The sequence below is a fragment of the Sciurus carolinensis genome, chromosome 9, assembly GCF_902686445.1.
Source record: "Sciurus carolinensis chromosome 9, mSciCar1.2, whole genome shotgun sequence".
NCBI classification, from domain to species: domain Eukaryota; kingdom Metazoa; phylum Chordata; class Mammalia; order Rodentia; family Sciuridae; genus Sciurus; species Sciurus carolinensis.
Window position 1 is genome coordinate 91628196 of NC_062221.1, and position 17244 is coordinate 91645439.

At 35.6% G+C, this 17244-nt stretch overlaps 1 protein-coding gene across 1 annotated transcript; it reads right to left on the reverse strand.

Moving 5' to 3' along the window:
• Positions 1-786: 786 nt before the first annotated feature.
• On the reverse strand, positions 787-4881 carry Trmt10c (tRNA methyltransferase 10C, mitochondrial RNase P subunit). The gene is made up of 2 exons (XM_047564492.1): positions 4719-4881; positions 787-2433 (listed from the first exon to the last, which is right to left on the reverse strand). The coding sequence occupies exon 2, from the start codon at positions 2419-2421 to the stop codon at positions 1165-1167; it is 1257 nt and encodes a 418-aa protein (XP_047420448.1). The 5' UTR covers positions 2422-2433; positions 4719-4881; the 3' UTR covers positions 787-1164.
• Positions 4882-17244: the final 12363 nt, after the last annotated feature.

A 17244-nucleotide genomic window follows, 5' to 3' on the forward strand; every position in this document is an offset into this window, starting at 1 on the left:
ACTAAAGTACAGGGGTAAATCTATAGCTGGACATCAGGAATAGATGGAACCAGAGATTTGAACAGCCCTGGTCTTGTTTCTGCACATAACCTTCACTCTCTCCTACTATAGACTGGCTTAGGCCACAATAAAAGGCATGGTTACCACCAATTCCAGAGCTTCTTATCTGTCAAAGTCCACCACCTGAAAGGAAATGGTGTAGGCTATTTTGTCCTCAAATCCAAAAATCCTGGAAAAGTTATGACTGGTCTATCTTAAAAGTCAAATGCTCATCCCTAGACTGATTTGTTGGCCAGGGTAGGTTGGATACTATGACTAGCCTAGCTTGAGTAAGATATCTCCTTTGGGATAACCAGCAGTGACCAGGGGAGCCAGGGCTGTAAAATACAGCAATTTCCATTCAAAACACATAGCTGGAGAAACAGTATTTCCTAGTGAAGAAAAGTTATTGACACTATAGTAGACAAAGTACCATATGCAACATTAACCAAATAAATTTATTCCTAATAGGACAAGAAATTAGATTTATCTCCACAAACTGATTTTTATGGAAGAGTCAAATCATAAGACATGCCCAAGGATGTCTCAGCCTTTTGTTTACTAAAGATTCAGTTAAGTAATATACCTATGGCATGCCCAGCATTGTGCCAATCTTGAATTTGGTAAGTGAACCCCCACTGAAGTTTAGAAATCTTTTCTAAAACATTTTTTTGTGAGTGATTGCTGACCTGGAATATTTAACAAGTAAAAGAGAATCTGAGACTCAATCCATTAAAAAGACACACCAATGATTCAACTGTTTTATTGGACTCACGTAAAGATTATTCTGTTCAACACAGTTGAACACCTTTCTCTGATTGTTTCTTTTTATGGTAAGTAAAATATATTCTCAGAGATTTACAGATATTTATGTAACTAGGAATAGACAAAACCCTGCAGTTAGTTTGAACAAACGACCCCCTTTTTTTTTTGGGGGGGGGGGGGGGTTGCTGGGGATTGAACCTAGGGCCTTATGCTTGCAAGGCAAGCACTCTACCAATTGAGCTATATCCCCAGCCCCAACAAACTGCCGTTTAAAGAAAAGGAAAAGGAATTCCATTCAGGAAGAAACATACTAATAAAACTGTATTTCCCCCTAATTTTTAAGCTAACAATTTTTCTTATTCAAGCTACCTTTTCTGTGTGTACATGCGAACCTTTTGGAAAAGAATTAGAAGGCTTTGCCTTCTTCAGTCTGTTGACAAACTCTTGAGAATGCTGAGAAATCTCTAGATAACCAGTATGTTTTCTCCTAGGAACAAATTTCAGAGCATCTTCCCAACTACCAGTGTTTTTCAGACATAACAAAATACGCATCATTTGATCTAAGGTGAGATTTTTGTTACCAACATCCCATTGTAAATATTTATCTAATGGAAGGCATTCTGTTGCCAACTTTAGCCGTTTTGCCTTGGCTAGGGATGTACCTGGCTGCATATTTTTATCAACAAATGACCCAATTACATAAATTCTGTCATGCTTGAAAGTAGTCATAACGTTGGGAGAATCTGCAGTTAAATATATAATTTTGTCCTTTGGAAATAAATCTACATGAGACTTTTCTGTTGCTGTTAAAAGCAGTTTGTCCCATTTTCCTCCATAACGTTTAACTAACTCTTTCTGATAAGCACCATCTATTTTAAGATTGCAGAAATAAATATGAAAAGGGTCAACATTTCTTCTATTCCATCCTTCACTTTCTAAAAGTTGAGAAATAGTATTCTGCAGTTCTTTCGGTTTCATATAATTCTCAAAATCCATGTCAAAAACCAAAGGCTGTCCAAACTGCATAGCCTGGACACCCTTCCAATTCATTGCAATGTTTATACGTCTGTCCCAAACTCGAAGAAATGGAAAGTTTTGCTGTTTATCTTCCTCAGTGGTTTCTAGCAGCATAGCTTTTTTTGCTTCTTCCTTTGCTGCTGCTTTCCTTTCCTTTTTGATTTGCCTTGCTTTTTTCAGTTTTTCCTTAAGATACAAAAATTTTAAATATTTTTTTTTTGACGTTTTAGAAGCACATTCCATAATGGTTTTGAGCTCTTCTTCAGTGATATGTTCTGGTACTTCTTTGCCAAGCAATCTCCACATCTCAATTAATTCTCTGGTTGCAGCCAGAGTATCTTCATCCTTGTTTAAAACTGGGGAAACACCTTCTTGCACACTAGATTTCATTGTAGTTTTCCACCCATCCAATTCTAGCTGTTCAGGAGGGGATATACTTTCCTTATCTGGATAGGACACAGCTGGTATTTTGGAAGACATGCATCTCTGCAGAACGGTTGAATATATACTTCTTTTCCTATGAAGGGTAAATGGCACCAAAATCTTGGTGAAAGGTCTTAAGAAAGTGACACTAACACTCATTTTGAGGAAAACAGTCATGTAAGAAAACCGCTGTAAAAGAAGATAAATGCAATTAAAAGAAATAGTTCAAAAACCTCTTAAACTGTACAAGTATAATACCAAAATGCAATCAATATCTGAAACACAGAGTGAATTTTTTTTTTCCTTTTTTGGAGGTACTGGGGATTTAACCCAAGGACACTCAACCCATGAGCCACATCCCCGGCCCTTTTTATTTTGAGATAGGGTCTTGAACTTGTGATCCTCCTGCCTTGGATTCCCAAGGTACTGGAATTTCAGGCATGTGCCACCACTTCCGTTTTCCCCTCCCTCCCCTCCAGCATTTGGGATTGAACCCAGAGCTTTATGCATGCTAAACTCTACCATTGAGCTATATTTTCAGGCTGCAAAATGAAATCTTTCTACAATTTATATATGCTCCATTATAAATGAGGTAAGACTTGTGCAGCCTTGAGCTTGTGATCACTCACTAAGCAAAGTTTAATACTTGTTTGGTTTCTTATTTTAGACATGAATTTCTTTATGGCTTTAGGTCAAAGGATAACTTAAAGATCCTTTTAAAATTTGAATATACGGGCTCAGAGAATCAATGTAACTAACTAACAGTTATGTACCACAAACATCTAAAGCTCCACAATTTTATCCTAAAGAACTAGATGCCAGGACTGGAGCTGTGGTACAGCATGTGCCCAGCATGTATGAGGCTCTGGGTTTGATTCTCAACACTGCATAGAAACAAATAAAGGTTCATCAACAAATATATATATATATATATATATATATATATATAGAACTAGATGTTACAAGATGATAAAGATGCTTATAAGATGTGAAACCAGTGTCAAGTTCAAGGTGAAAAAATTCAAATTTTTATGAAATACCACTAAAACACTTGAAAAATTTCCCTCTTACCTTGACTTCATCTAATGACCCTACATGCTCCTAGGTCTCTTGGCTACCTGGCTTGTGCACTGATGTCCTCTTTTGAAGGTAGATGTAACTTTTCTTTCTAAAATTTACTTCCTCCTTGTGATCTAATATACTTCTGTAGCTTGAATCACTAAGCTTCAGAAAGATATCTCAAATGCAACCAACTGAAATAATCTCTCTCCCTTCCCAAACTGCTCCTCCTCCTATACTGTTTCAGGGAGCGATACCACCATCCAACCAGATGCTGGAGCTAGAAACCAGGAGTCATTTCATTACTGTTCTGTCATACTCACCCTACATACCTAACACGTGTTATATTCATTTTACTTCTAAACAGTTTTTTTTTAAATTCATTCACTTCTCTTCATCACTATTTTCTAAACTGCATCTCCTAGCCCTCAGATTTAATCACCTCAACCTCTAAACCACTGGAGTCAGTGCAGATCTTACCAATGGCATACCAGGAATGTGGAGTAATGGCTGCCACCAGTGTAGTGCAGGGACTCCACTGTGAAATGTGGCGGGTAACTACAACTGCCCTGTGGCTCGTTGATCAGTTCCACACAGCATAGTTCCCGTCGTGTATATCTGAGTCTATTGCTGTCACATTAAAGTCCATTAAACTCATTAATGTGGTTTACAAAGATTTTCATGATATCACCTTTTGCTTACCTTTTCAGTTGCATCTCTACCTATTCTCATACTTGAAATCAAGTATTTCTCATAGCACCCTGTGCATATCATAGTGTTTGTTAACCTGTATTTTAACTGATGACCCATTTGCACCAATACATAGTAAGAACTGTTTGTTCCATGAGGACAAGATCTGTGTCCATATGAACACTGAAGTCAATGCTAGGCAGTATTTTGCACAGGATAATCATTGAAACATTTTCCAAATAAATACCCAGGATGAAGTCTTCCCACATTTAAAAAAATGTTCAGACTTACTTTAAAGAAAAAGTAATTTACTTAGGATTCCCCAAAATACTTAATCTGGGGTCGTCAGGCCCCAATCTGATAGACATGACTGCAAAAACAAAGTCGTTTGAGTTCTGTCTTTGAAACTAGTAAAGACTTAGAACATCACAGAAATGAAAACCTATATTTGAAAACCCTATCAAGGGGCTGGGGAGATAGCTCAGCTGGTAGAGTGCTTGCCTTGCAAGCAAGCACAAGTCCCTGAGTTCGATCCCCAGTACCCTAAACAAATAAACAAACAAAAAAAACTATCAAGGATATCATCTAGGAAATATGGTTTTTGTTTCAAGTGCTGTATTACTTATAGTCTATCAAATCATTGGGCTTCCTCCTATCTGTGGGTCTTTGCGCACATGCCACTACTGCACGAACTTCGCCCGCGTATTCCCACCCCACACGCATACCAGGAGTGTGGCGAAGAGGCTGCCGTGATGCAGGGTGCTGGGGACTCCAGAGGTTGAGGACTCCACCGGCAACAGGGGCGGAGAACTGCAGCCGCTCACCGATGCGTCCACGCCGCGCTACCAACCCCAAGTAGCTCCCTTCTTGGCGCTGCCGGAAATACCGCCCTCCCCATCCTGTCGCTGCCTCTGACGTCACATCCGGGAGAAAACCTTTCCGGCTGAAACGGAGCGCTGGTGGGCGAGCCTGACTGAGGGCTACGGTGTTGGGAAGAGGGCGCTTTGGCCTCGTTGTTCCTGCCACTGTTTCCTGCACCAGTTCCCATTTTTCTTAAAAACTCGAATCCTATCCTCTTAATCTACTCTCTGATTGGGCCCTGTAATTTATAAATACGCATTCCCTAAAATAGATGGGTCTTTCACAAATCTTAAGATTCTGCTTTAACTCTTTGACCCTAGGAATTTAACTCAACCTTATTTACCAGTTTATCACTAGTACTTCGTATAATGTTTGGGACATGATTGGTCACAGCATACCCCTTACCTTGTTCTTGTAAAATTTAATGTGAAGATAAAACTGAGCAGCTTCTCAGCAAAGGAAACAATAACCTGAAGATAGAGCCTACAGAATGGGAGAAAATCTTTACCACAGGCACCTCAGATAGAGCATTAATCTCCGGGATCTGTAAGGAACTCAAAATTCTTAACACCAATAAAACAAACAACGCAATCAATAAATGGGCTGAGAACTGAAGGACACTTCACAGAAGAAATACAATCGATTAACAAATACGTGAAAATTAGAGAAATGCAAATCTATAGCAATTAGAGAAATGCAAATCAAAACAGATTTCATCTCACTCCAATCAGAATGGCAATTATCAAGAATACAACAATAAATGTTGGTGAGGATGTGGGGAAAAGGATACACTCATACATCGCTGGTGGGAATGCAAATTGGTGCAACCATTATAGAAAGCAGTATGCAGATTTCATTATAGAAACCATTATAGAAAACTTGGAATGGAACTACTGTTTTACCCAACTATCCCACTCCTCAGTATATTTTATATACCCAAAGAACTTAAAATCAGCATGTTACAGTGGTGCAGCCACATCAATATTTATAGCAGCTCAACTCAAAATAGGTGAACTATGGAACCAACCTAGGTGCCCTTCAACAGATGAATGGATTAAAAAATGTAATGTAGGGTGGGGAGTGAGAGAAGAATGGGGGAACTTTATATTATGTAGAAGTGATACCACCTTTTACCGGTGACGAGTTCTGCTCCTTCTAATGTTGAAGATTGAACACTAGAGAAGCACGCCAAGGCAAGCATATTAAGCAGGTTTTATTTAAAGGTAATAATACAGACTTCTCCTGGCGGAAGAAGGGGGCCATGGCTGATGTTCTAAAAGTCCCAAGAAGTGAGCGCACCCTACATCTTTTATAGGTTAAAGTCTCTTTTGTTCTCCAATTCTTTCCTCCCTTATCTGTCCTTCCTGCCTATGTGACTAGGCCTGGTTTTGCATTAAGTGAGAAGCTATGGGCAGGGGGAGGGCCAAGGTGATTAAGGCAGATAAGGGCCCAGGGGGCACCAATTAATAGCCCCTTGTTTGCAGTCCTTGATAAAGGCAGGTAAATTTGGTAATCAATGGCCTCCGGAGATCCTTGACATTCCATTCTTCCAGGGGTAGTCTCCAACTTCCAGAGGCAGATGGCTTTATAGCTTCATTTCCTCAATTTGACCTGATCCCCTATTTCTACACTAACTACCTGTCCTTAATTCTGGAAAATGGTGGAATGAGACAGACATCACTATGCTATGTACATGTATGATTACACGAATGTTATGAATCTACATGGTGTACAACCATAGAAACAAAATGAGGTACCCCATTTGTGTACAATGAATCAAAATGCAGTCTGTAAAAAATTAAAAGATAAATTTAAAAATTTTTAAATGTAACATATTTATATATGAATGATGGAATTTTACTTAGCTTTAAGGATGAAATTATGGCATTTGCCAGTGAATGAATGGAGCTGGAGAATATCATATTAAGCGAAATAAGCCAATCCCAAAAAACCAAAGGCAAAATGTTTTCTCTGATACAGGGATGCTAATTCACAATAAGGGAGGGTAGCTAGGGAAGAATAGAGTTACTTTAGATTAGGTAGAGAGGAGTAAAGGGAGGGGAGTGGGTATGAGGGTAGGAAGGATAGTAGAATACATATATAACTATACAACCGGTGGAATTCTACATTATGTACAACCAGAAGAGTGAGAAATTATACTCCAATTTATATATGATGTATTGAAGTGCATTCTACTATCATGTATAACTAATTAGAACAAATAAAATTTTTTTAAAAAAAGATAAAACTGAGGCCTTTGGGCCAAAATCAGTCTGCGCTTACTTTGTTTAGCCAACACATTTTTTTCAGGTATTTTGGCTTAGTTGTCATTTTAGTTTTTTTACACTTATTTATTTTTTTACAGAGAAAAGAAACTAAGATCATGTCTCCAGTTTACAGTGAGAAATAACTATTGTTGACTTGTAGGTGCCATAACAGTAGTAATTAGAGATGATGTCTGTCCTAGTGTGGAGTTGTTATAAAATGGTGCAGTCCTCCAAAAGTCAAAACATAGAATTATTATGCATCAGTTATACTCATTGTATATATCCCAAAGAATTGAAAACAGGAATATTTGTTTTCAGATGTTCATTGCAACATTATTGATATTAACCAAAAAATGGAAGCAATCCAAATGTCCATGAACAGACAAATAGATACCAAAATACTGTAAATGCACACAATGAAGTTCTGATAAATGATCCAACATGAATGAACTTTTGAGACATTTGGAGTGAAATAAGTGAGACATAAAAGGTTAGATAGTTTATGATTCCTCCTATATAAGGTATCTATAATAATCAAATCATTGAGATAGGCAATAGAGTAGTGGTTATGGGGGTCAAGGGAACGGAGCCAAGGACAGTTACTGCTGAATGGGTATCGTGGTTCTGGAGATAGATAATAGTGATGGCTACACAGCAATGTGTGTATATTTAATGCCTTTGAATACTTGAAAATGACTAAAATGGAGAATTTCGTTACATATTTCAATATTGGAGATGGAAACCAGGGCCTCACACATGATAGACAAGAGCATCACCTCTGAGCTATACCCTATTCTTATATTTTATCTCAATAAAAGGAGAATAAAAAAGAATGGTAGACTGTGGGTCATGACATAGTAATCTTCAAATGATTTCCAAAAAGGTATGTTGTATAAAAGACTGGCTAATAGGGCTTAGGATGTAGCTCAGTGACAGAGGGTTTGACTACCATGTCTCAGACTCTGGGCTCCATCCCCAGATCTGGAAAAAAAAAAAAAAAAAGTGTAGTGACACATACTTATAATCCCAGGTACAGAAGATCACAAGTTCAAGGCCACATTGGGCAACTTAGATCATTTCAAAATAAAAAAATTTAAATGGCTTGAGCTGTAGCTTAGTGGCAGAGCAACTGCCTAGCATGACCCTAGGACCTCAAAAAATAAAAGTAAAAAAGACTACAATCCCTTTAGAAAGATGAGACAGGAACAACAAAACAATTGCAAGTTTTCTCCCAAGCATAGTAAAAAAAGTCAAAAGTAAAAATTTTCTAATAGTTTAGAAAAAAAAAGAAAGAAAGAAAGAAATGGCAACAGTGGAGGAGGTAGTCTTCTTTTTGTATAATTATTTTCTGGTCTTTTGGTATATGATCTTTACAAAATAAAGGAAGTTTAATTCTCTTAAGTATACTAAGTTTCTTTATGTAACAAATGTTTGGAAACATTTCTAAAAATATGGCACAAAATTATTCATTTCATATGTCTGGGATCTGACCTATTTTATACTAAGTATTTCCAGGGTTTAAATATCTGAACTTAAAAAAAAAAAAAAAAAAAAGCACAGTGGGCTGGGATTGTAGCTTAGAGGTAGAACACTTGCCTAGCATGTGTGAGGCACTGGGTTTGATCCTCAGCACCACATAAAAATAAATTTAAAAATAAATGTATTGGGCTGGAGAGATAGCTCAGCTGGTAGAGTGCTTGCCTTACAATCACAAGGCCCTAAGTTCTATCCCCAGTACCGCAAATAATAAATAAATAAATAAATGTATAGTGTTCATCTACAACTAAATTTGTTTTTAAAAAAGCACAGTGATGGACTGGGGATATAACTTAGTTGGTAGAGTGCTTGCCTCACAAGCACAAAGCCCTGGGTTCAATCCCCAGCACTGCAAAAAAGAAAAGAAAAATACAGTGAATTTTAAAAATATATGTTTTGGGCATATAAAGAATGGCTTATGTGGGACATAAAAATATTATAAGAATTAACTTTTAAAATCAAGCAAACGAAAGCTCATAGTCAATTTCACATAAAAACTTAGATTGAAAAAGTAGAAGGTCTGACAGTCCTTGGCCCACATTTCCACTTGGAAGCAACTGGTAGACCTAAATAAAATCTCTGTACTAAGGCAACTGCCTTCTAGTTTTCCAAAGCTCATTCCACCACATGTTGTGTCTTCTATATTGTCATTGGTCACGTATCTAATATGTGCTGTTTACTACATAGTAGAAAACTATTTTCTATTCTAATATCTTTTCTAAAGGTTAGAAGATGAAATATGTATTCAAAGATCTATGAGTTTCTTTAAAAAAGAAACCTCTTGCCAGACACAGTGGTGTATACCTATAATCCTAGCAACTCAGGAGGCTGAGGCAAGAGGATTGCAAGTTCCACGCCAGCCTCAGTAAATTAGTGAGACCTTAAGCAAACTTAGACCTTGTTTCAAATTGAAAAAGAAAATGTTTGGGGATGTAGTAGAGTGTTCCTGAGTTCAATTCCCAATACCAAAAAAAAAAAAAAAAGATTAGAGTTCTCTTGTTCTCTGCTGTTCCCACAGTACCTATAATTGTGACTGTCATATAGTGGGAACTTAGTAATTATTTGCTGATGAATTAATACTGTACCAAATTAAGTGATGTTAATGGCTTGGATTAGAATGGTAGAATCGGAGGCAAAATAAAGGGGCAAGTTTGAATAATATTTGTGAGGTGGGATTGATATAATTTAGAAGAAGCCAATAGTCTGGCATTAGTACCTGCTTCAATTGGTAGTGCAGGGAATGGGTAAAATGATTACATGGGGCAAGGAAAAAGATAAGTACAGTTTTAGACATGTGGCTTCTGAGCTCCCTTTAAGACAGCCAAATGATGTTTCCTTTAGGATATTTGACAGCTAGCTGTATGGTCTAGAGTTTAGAAGAAAGGGTACAGATTTGAGATTGCTAACATAGGGCCTATGAAAACTTATGGATGAAAAAGACCTTCTAGGGCTTGGGCCATGGAGAAGGAAAATAAGCTGCCAGGGAGATGGGAGAAAACAATTAGAATATGACATAGAAACCATGGAAAGTGTCTCAAGGAAGAGTTCTTGGGATAACAGGTTCAAATGCTGCCTAAAAATTTTGCAACGTAGAATGAGAAGTATTGGATTAAACAATAGACCATTTGGGAACTTATTGTGAAGTGTGGAAGTTTCAGCTAGATGAAGACTGGCAAGGAATGAGTAGAGTATGAGAAATGAGAGTCAGCAAGTTTAAACATCTTTGTGAAATTGGCTAAGGGAAAGACACACAGACCGCTCAATACTCGGGTGTGGAGTCCAGGAAAATTTTATTTGTTCTATTTTAACATTTTAAATGCTAATGGAATTATTAGGGAATAAAGCAAAGAAAGATAACAGGATGAACAAAATTCCCGAGATTGAAAGAGGTGGTATTCAGAGGAAGGTGGAAGAATTGGTCTCCTAAAGGAAGATGAAATAGTATCTTCATTGTAACAGGAATAAATGGAGAAACTTAGGTGGGAATGGAAGTCAATTCGTAAATATAGTGGCTATAATTTGAGAGAGTCTTCATTTTCTGTGGAAGAGCTAGTCTGCTGAGTATCTGGGAAGATTGAAAATGGAGTAAAAGTGTGCTATTCTCAAAGAATAAAGTATAAAAAATTTCACAGGAACAAAGTAGACTGGTAAAAATACAAGGAAAATCACAATGAAAGCAACATTAAGAGAGCTTTTCAAAATAGAGGCAGGAGACCTTTAAGGAAGTAGGATGTGTGCATGTCTCAAGTTGCTTCCTAGAATGTGAATTTTGGTAATCTCCACCCTTTTACTGCAGGCATCTGGAAAGATCAGGTAATTACATTATGCTCAGAGACTCAAGATGCTTATGAAAAGGTTATTAAGCTCTGTCTTATTGACATTTTCAGAGTATGTGCATTCTTTATCTGCTATTGGTCACATAACCATTGCATCCTTTGTATTCTTTTTCTACTTTAATAGGAGTTTCTCTTTAAATAATTTTGATTACCTTGTGATAATTTAAGAACTTTTTGCCATTTAAGTTCTTACTTTCCCTGTCTCCTTCAGAACACTGATTCAGAGCTATCAGAAACGCTTTCTTCTGAACTGCAATTTCAAAATCTCAAATAAAGTTCTTTTAACTTTCAGTTCCTGAACATCAATTGATTGACAGTGATTACCTGGTGTTGGGCAGCAGAAAAATGAGAAATTGTTTAATGGGTATGGAGTTAGAGTTTTGCAAGATGAAAGAGTTCTGAAGATCTGTTGTATAATGATGTAAGTATTCTTAACACTACTGAACCATCCACTTAAAAACAGTTAAGATGGTAAATAATGTGTGTATACATACACATTACCACCACAATGACAACAAAATAAAAAATGAAATTTGAGTTGATTAGGGAACAGTGATGATATTAGGTAGTATCGATGGTCCAGTTCAGTCTGGGGATCATGAAATTATAGTGTTACAAGTCTGTTTTTTAAAAAAGTTCTGAAATCTATTACTTTTTTATTTTTGAGGGTGCTAGGGATTGAACCCAGGGCCTTAGCATGGTAAGCATGCATTCTAAAACTGAGTTACACCCCCAATATTTTTGAAATCTCTTTTATTGGTGAATATTATTTATACAGGATTTAGGTTTCATTGTGCCATATATGTGTGTGTGTGTGTGTGTGTGTGTGCGTGTGTAATTTGTTCAATTTCACATCCCTATTATCTCCACCACATTCTTTTCCTCCCTTTCTCTGAGGTTTTTCCTTTACCCTGATGATCTCTCTTCTACTTTCACAGCATCTCTTTTTTCCCATTTGTCTCTCTAACTTGTAGATATGAGAGAAAAATTATGATGCTTTTCTCTCTGAATTTGACTTTTTTCCCCTCAAAATTACGGTCTTTAATTCCATCCATTCTCCTGCAAATGACATAATTTCCTTTTTATTTATGGCTGAATTACATTATGTATATATACCACCTTTTGTTTCATCTGTTGGTGGACACCTAGACTGATTCTGTAATTAGGCTATTTTGAGTTTTACTGTGATAAATATGGGTGTGCATGTATCTCTAAAGTATGCTGACTTTAATTCTTGTGGATAAATACCAAGGAGATGTATAGATTTATCATATGGGAGTTCCATTTTTAGGTTTTTGAGGGACTTCATACTTATTTTCTTAGTGACTATACCAATTAACATTCATACCAACAGTATATAAGGGTTCCTTTTTCCCTGCATACTTACCAGCATTTATTGTTACTTGTATTCTTTTTAAAAATTTAAAAAATTTTATTTGTTCTAATTAGTTGTACATGACAGTAGAATGCATTTATACATTTTGATACATCATACATAAATGTAATGTAATCTCTTATTTTTCTGATTATACATATTGCAGGACCACATCGGTCATGCAGTCATGTACATGAGATAATAATGTCTGTTTCAATCTACTATCATTTGTTATTTGCATTCTTGATGATTCATGGAATCTCAATGTAATTTTGATTTGTATTTTCCTAATTATTTACTAATGATCTTCACTGTTTTTTTCATATAATTGTTTGCCAGTGGTACTTCTCTTGAGAAGTGTCTTTTCAGTTCCTTAGCCAATTTATCAAATAGGTTATTTCTTTTAATGTTTGAGTATTTTGAGTTCTTCACATATTCTGGCTATTAATCCTGTTGGAAGAGTATCTGGCAAAGATTGTCTCCCATTCTGTACATTCTCTCTTCACATTCTTCTTTTTAAATATTTCTTTTAGTTGTAGATGGACACAATACCTTTATTTTATTTATTTATTTTTATGTGGTGCTGAGGATCAAACCCAGTGCTTCACACATACTAGGCGAGTGCTCTACCACTGAGCCACAACCCCAGCCCTCTCTTCATATGCTTAAATGTTTCATTTGCTAAGCTTTTAAATTTGATGCCATCCCATTTATTAACTCTTGGCATTATTTTCTGAGCTTTAGATGTTCTATTAAGAAAATCTTTTCCTGTGCCTATGTGTTGGAATGTTGACCTTTTGTTTTCTGCTAAGAATTGCATAGTTTCTGGTTTAATTCCTGGATTTTGATCCATTTTGAATGATTTTTGTGCACAGTGAGAGATAGGGTCTAGTCTCATCCTTCTACATGTGGATAACCAGTTTTCCCAGCACTATTTGTAAAAGCCTGTCTTTTCTCCAATGCATGTTTTTGGCACCTTTGTCAAGTATCTGATAAGTGTATGGGTGTGGGTTTTCTCTGTCTTATATTCTGAACCACCCATCTATGTGTCTGTTTTTATGCCAGTACCATGTAATTTTTGTTAATGTAGCATAGTAGTATAATTTGAAGTTGGGTATTGTGATGTTTCCAGCATTGCTTTTTTTGCTTAGAATTGCTTTGGCTATTCTGGGTCTTCTATTCTTCCAAATGAATTTTAGTACTGTTTTTCAAGTTCTGTGAAGAATGTCATTGGTATTTTGATGGGATTACACTGAATCTGTACATTGTTTTTGGTAGTATGGTCATTTTAACAATGTTAATTCTGCCTATGCATGAACCTGAGATGTCTCTCCATCTTCCTGTGTCTTCTTCAATTTCTTTCTTGGATGTTCTATAGTTTTCATTGCAGAAGTCTTTCACCCCCTTGAATAAATTTATTCCTAGGTATTTTATTTTTCTTGAGTTGATTGTGGATAGAATTGTTTTCCTGATTTCTTTCTTAGCAGATCATTATGGGTGTATAGAAAAGCTATTAATTTTTGTTTGTTGATTTTGTAACCTACTTCGTTGCTGAATTAGGAGCTCTAGCAGTCTTCTGGTGAAGCTTTTTGGATCTTCTCAGTATAGGATCACATCATCTGCAGATAGTAATAATTTGACTTCTTCCTTTTGTATTTTTTTTGGGGGGGGGGCTAGGGACCGAACCCAGGGCCTTGTGCTTACAAGGCAAGCACTCTACTGACTGAGCTATCTCCCCAGCCCCCTTTCATATTTTTATTCCTCTTATTTCCCTCTTTTGCCTAATAGCTCTGGCTAGAATTCCTATATTGAATAGGAGTGCTGAACATATCCCTTTTTTTGTCCCAGATTCTAGAGGAAATGCTTTCAGATTTTCCCCATTCACTGCTATGTTTACTTTGGTTTTGTCATATATAGCTTTTATGATGTTGAGGTAGGTTCCTTCTGTCCCTAGCACTTTCAGTATTTTTAATGCAAATGGGTGCTGAATTTTTCAGACTTTCTTTGCATCTATTGAGATAACTAAGTGATTTTTGTCCTTAATTTTATTTTATTATATTTATTTTTTAAAATATTTTTTTATATGTTGATAGACCTTTGTTTTATTCATTTATTTATACGTGGTGCTGAGAATCGAACCTAGTGCCTCACACATGCTAGGCAAGTGCTCTACCACTGAGCCACAACCCTAGCCCCTTAATTTTATTTATGTAATGATTGATTTGCATATGTTAAACCATTCTTGAATCCCTGGGATAAAACTAACTTGGTCATGATATACAATTCTTAGTATGTTGTTGAATACAATTTGCTAATATTTTGTTAAATATTTTTGCATCTAAGTTCATCAAGGATATTGGTCTGAAGTTTTCTTTCCTTGATGTGCCCTTATCTGATTTTGATATAAGGGTGATACTGACTTCATGGAATAGATTTGGAAGTGTTTCAGTCCTTTCTATTTCATGGAATCATTTGAGCATTGGCATTAGTTGTTTTTTAAAGTTCTGGCAGAATTCAGGTAAGCATCCGTCTGCACTTGGGCTTTTCTATCTGTCTATCTATCTATCTATCTATCTATCTATTCTAATTAGTTATACATGACAGTAGAATGCATTTTGACACATCATATATAAATAGAGTATAACTTCTCATTCTTCTGGTTGTACATGATGTAGAGTTACACTGATCATATAATGATATATGCACATAGGGTAATAATGTCTGATTCATTCTACTATCCTTCCTACCACCCTACTCTCCCCTCACTTCCCTCCCCTTTGTCTAAACCAAAGTACCTCTATTTTTGCCTAGCCCTCCACCCTCCAGGCTTTTCTTTGTTGGAAATATTTTGTTGTTGTTTTTATGCCATGTCTATCTAATTACTTGTTATTGATCTGTTTAGGTTTTCTATAGCCTTTGGTTCAACTTTTGCAGGTCAAATATGTTTAGAAATATATCTATTTCTACTAGATTTTCCAATTTATTGGAGTATAAATTTTCAAAACAATCCCTAATGATCCTCTGGATTTCTGTGATGTCTGTGGTAATATCTCCATTTTCATCTTTAATTTTAATAGTTTTGGTCTTCCCTTTTTCTTTTGGTTAGTTTGGTTAAGGTCTTGTCTATCTGGTTTATCTTTTCAAAGAATCAACACTCTGTTCCATTGATTTTTTTAAAAATATTTTCCTACCCATTTTACTGATCTTGGCTGCAAGGTTAATTATTTCTCTCCTTCTGATTTTAGAATGGTTTGTTCTTGTTTTCCTAGGGCTTTGAGCTATATAATTAGTTGCTTATTTGGGATCTTTCTGATTTTCTTATGTAGGCACTCATAGCTATAAACTTTCTTAGAACTGCCTTCATAGTGTCTTACAGTTATGTTGTATCACTAGTCTTATTTGATTCTAAGAATTTTAAAATTTTTTCTCAAATTTATTCTATCATCCACTCATAATTCATAAGTGTATTGTTCAACATCCATGTGTTTTTATAGTTTGTGTAGTTTTTTGGGGGTGTTGATTTCTGTTTTTATCCCCTTATGATCTCATAAGATGCAAAGAATTATATCATTTTTCTTATTTTTAAGAGTTGCTTTGTGACCTAAAATATAATCTGTTTTGGAGAAGGTTCCTTGAGCAGCTCAGAAAAAATGAATTTGCCTATTTTTGGATCATATCGTATGTAGATATCTGTTGAGGCTTTTGATTTATGATCCATTTGGTCCCAAACTTTCTTTGTTGGAAGGGTTTTTATTATTGCTTCAATCTCATTGATTTTTATTGATCTGTTTAGATTTTCTATATTCCCTTGGTTCAGTTTTGGTAGGTCAAATGTGTCTAAAAATTTATCCAATTCTTCTAGATTTTCCAATTTATTGGAATATATGTTTTCAAAATAGTCTTTAATGACCTTCTGGATTTCAGTTGTGTCTATTACATTTATCCCAATTTTCGTCTCTAATTTTATTACTTTGTGTCTTCTTTCTCTCTTGGTTATTTTCTTATGAATTTTATCAATCTTATTAATTATTTCTCAGAACCAACTCTTTGTTTCATTGATCCTTTGCATTGTTATTTGTGTTTCTATTTAATTAATTTTAACTCTAATCTTTATTATTTCTTTCATTCTACTTGTTTAAGTTTTTTTTCTTGTTTTTCTAAGACCTTGAGATGCATCATTAGGTATTTATTTGAGAGTTTTCACTTTTTTAAGTGTAAGCACTAAAAACTTTAAACTTCCCTCTTTGAATGTCTTCCCTGAATCCCAGAGATCCTTGAATGTAGTGTCAATTTTTTTATTCTATGGATTTTAAATTCCTTAATTTCTTTAATGATCAATTCACCACTCCAAAGCATATTGTTTAATCTCCATGCATTTATATAGTTTCTGTAGTTTTCTTGTTGATTCCTAATTCCATAATGATCTGAAAAGATGAATGAGATTTTCTTTTGTATTTACTAATGTTGGCTTTATGATCTAATATACTGTCAATTTTGGAGAAGGTCTGTGGCTGAAAAGAAATTATATTCAGCTGTTTTTGAAAAACATATTCTTAGGTGTATATTAAGTCCAACTGATTTTAGAAAAGTTTAAATGTTCTATGTCTTTGTTCATTTTCTGTCTTATGAACCGTGTGTTAGTAAAAGTGGTATATTAAAGTCCCCACTTTAATTGCATTGGGATCTATTAATTTCTTTACATCAAGTAATGTTTTACGAAAGTACACTGAGACAGCATTATTACCCTATGTACATGTATAATTACATGAATGGTGTGAATCTACATTGTACAACCATAGAAATGAAAAGTTGTAGAGTGCTTGCCTTGTAAGCACAAGGCCCTGGGTTCGATCCCCAGCACCCAAAAAAAAAAAAA

What these genes read in the sequence shown, in the direction of transcription:
- Trmt10c (XM_047564492.1), bottom strand. Translation starts at nt 2,421, where the DNA reads ATGACTGTTTTCCTCAAAATGAGTGTTAGTGTCACTTTCTTAAGACCT.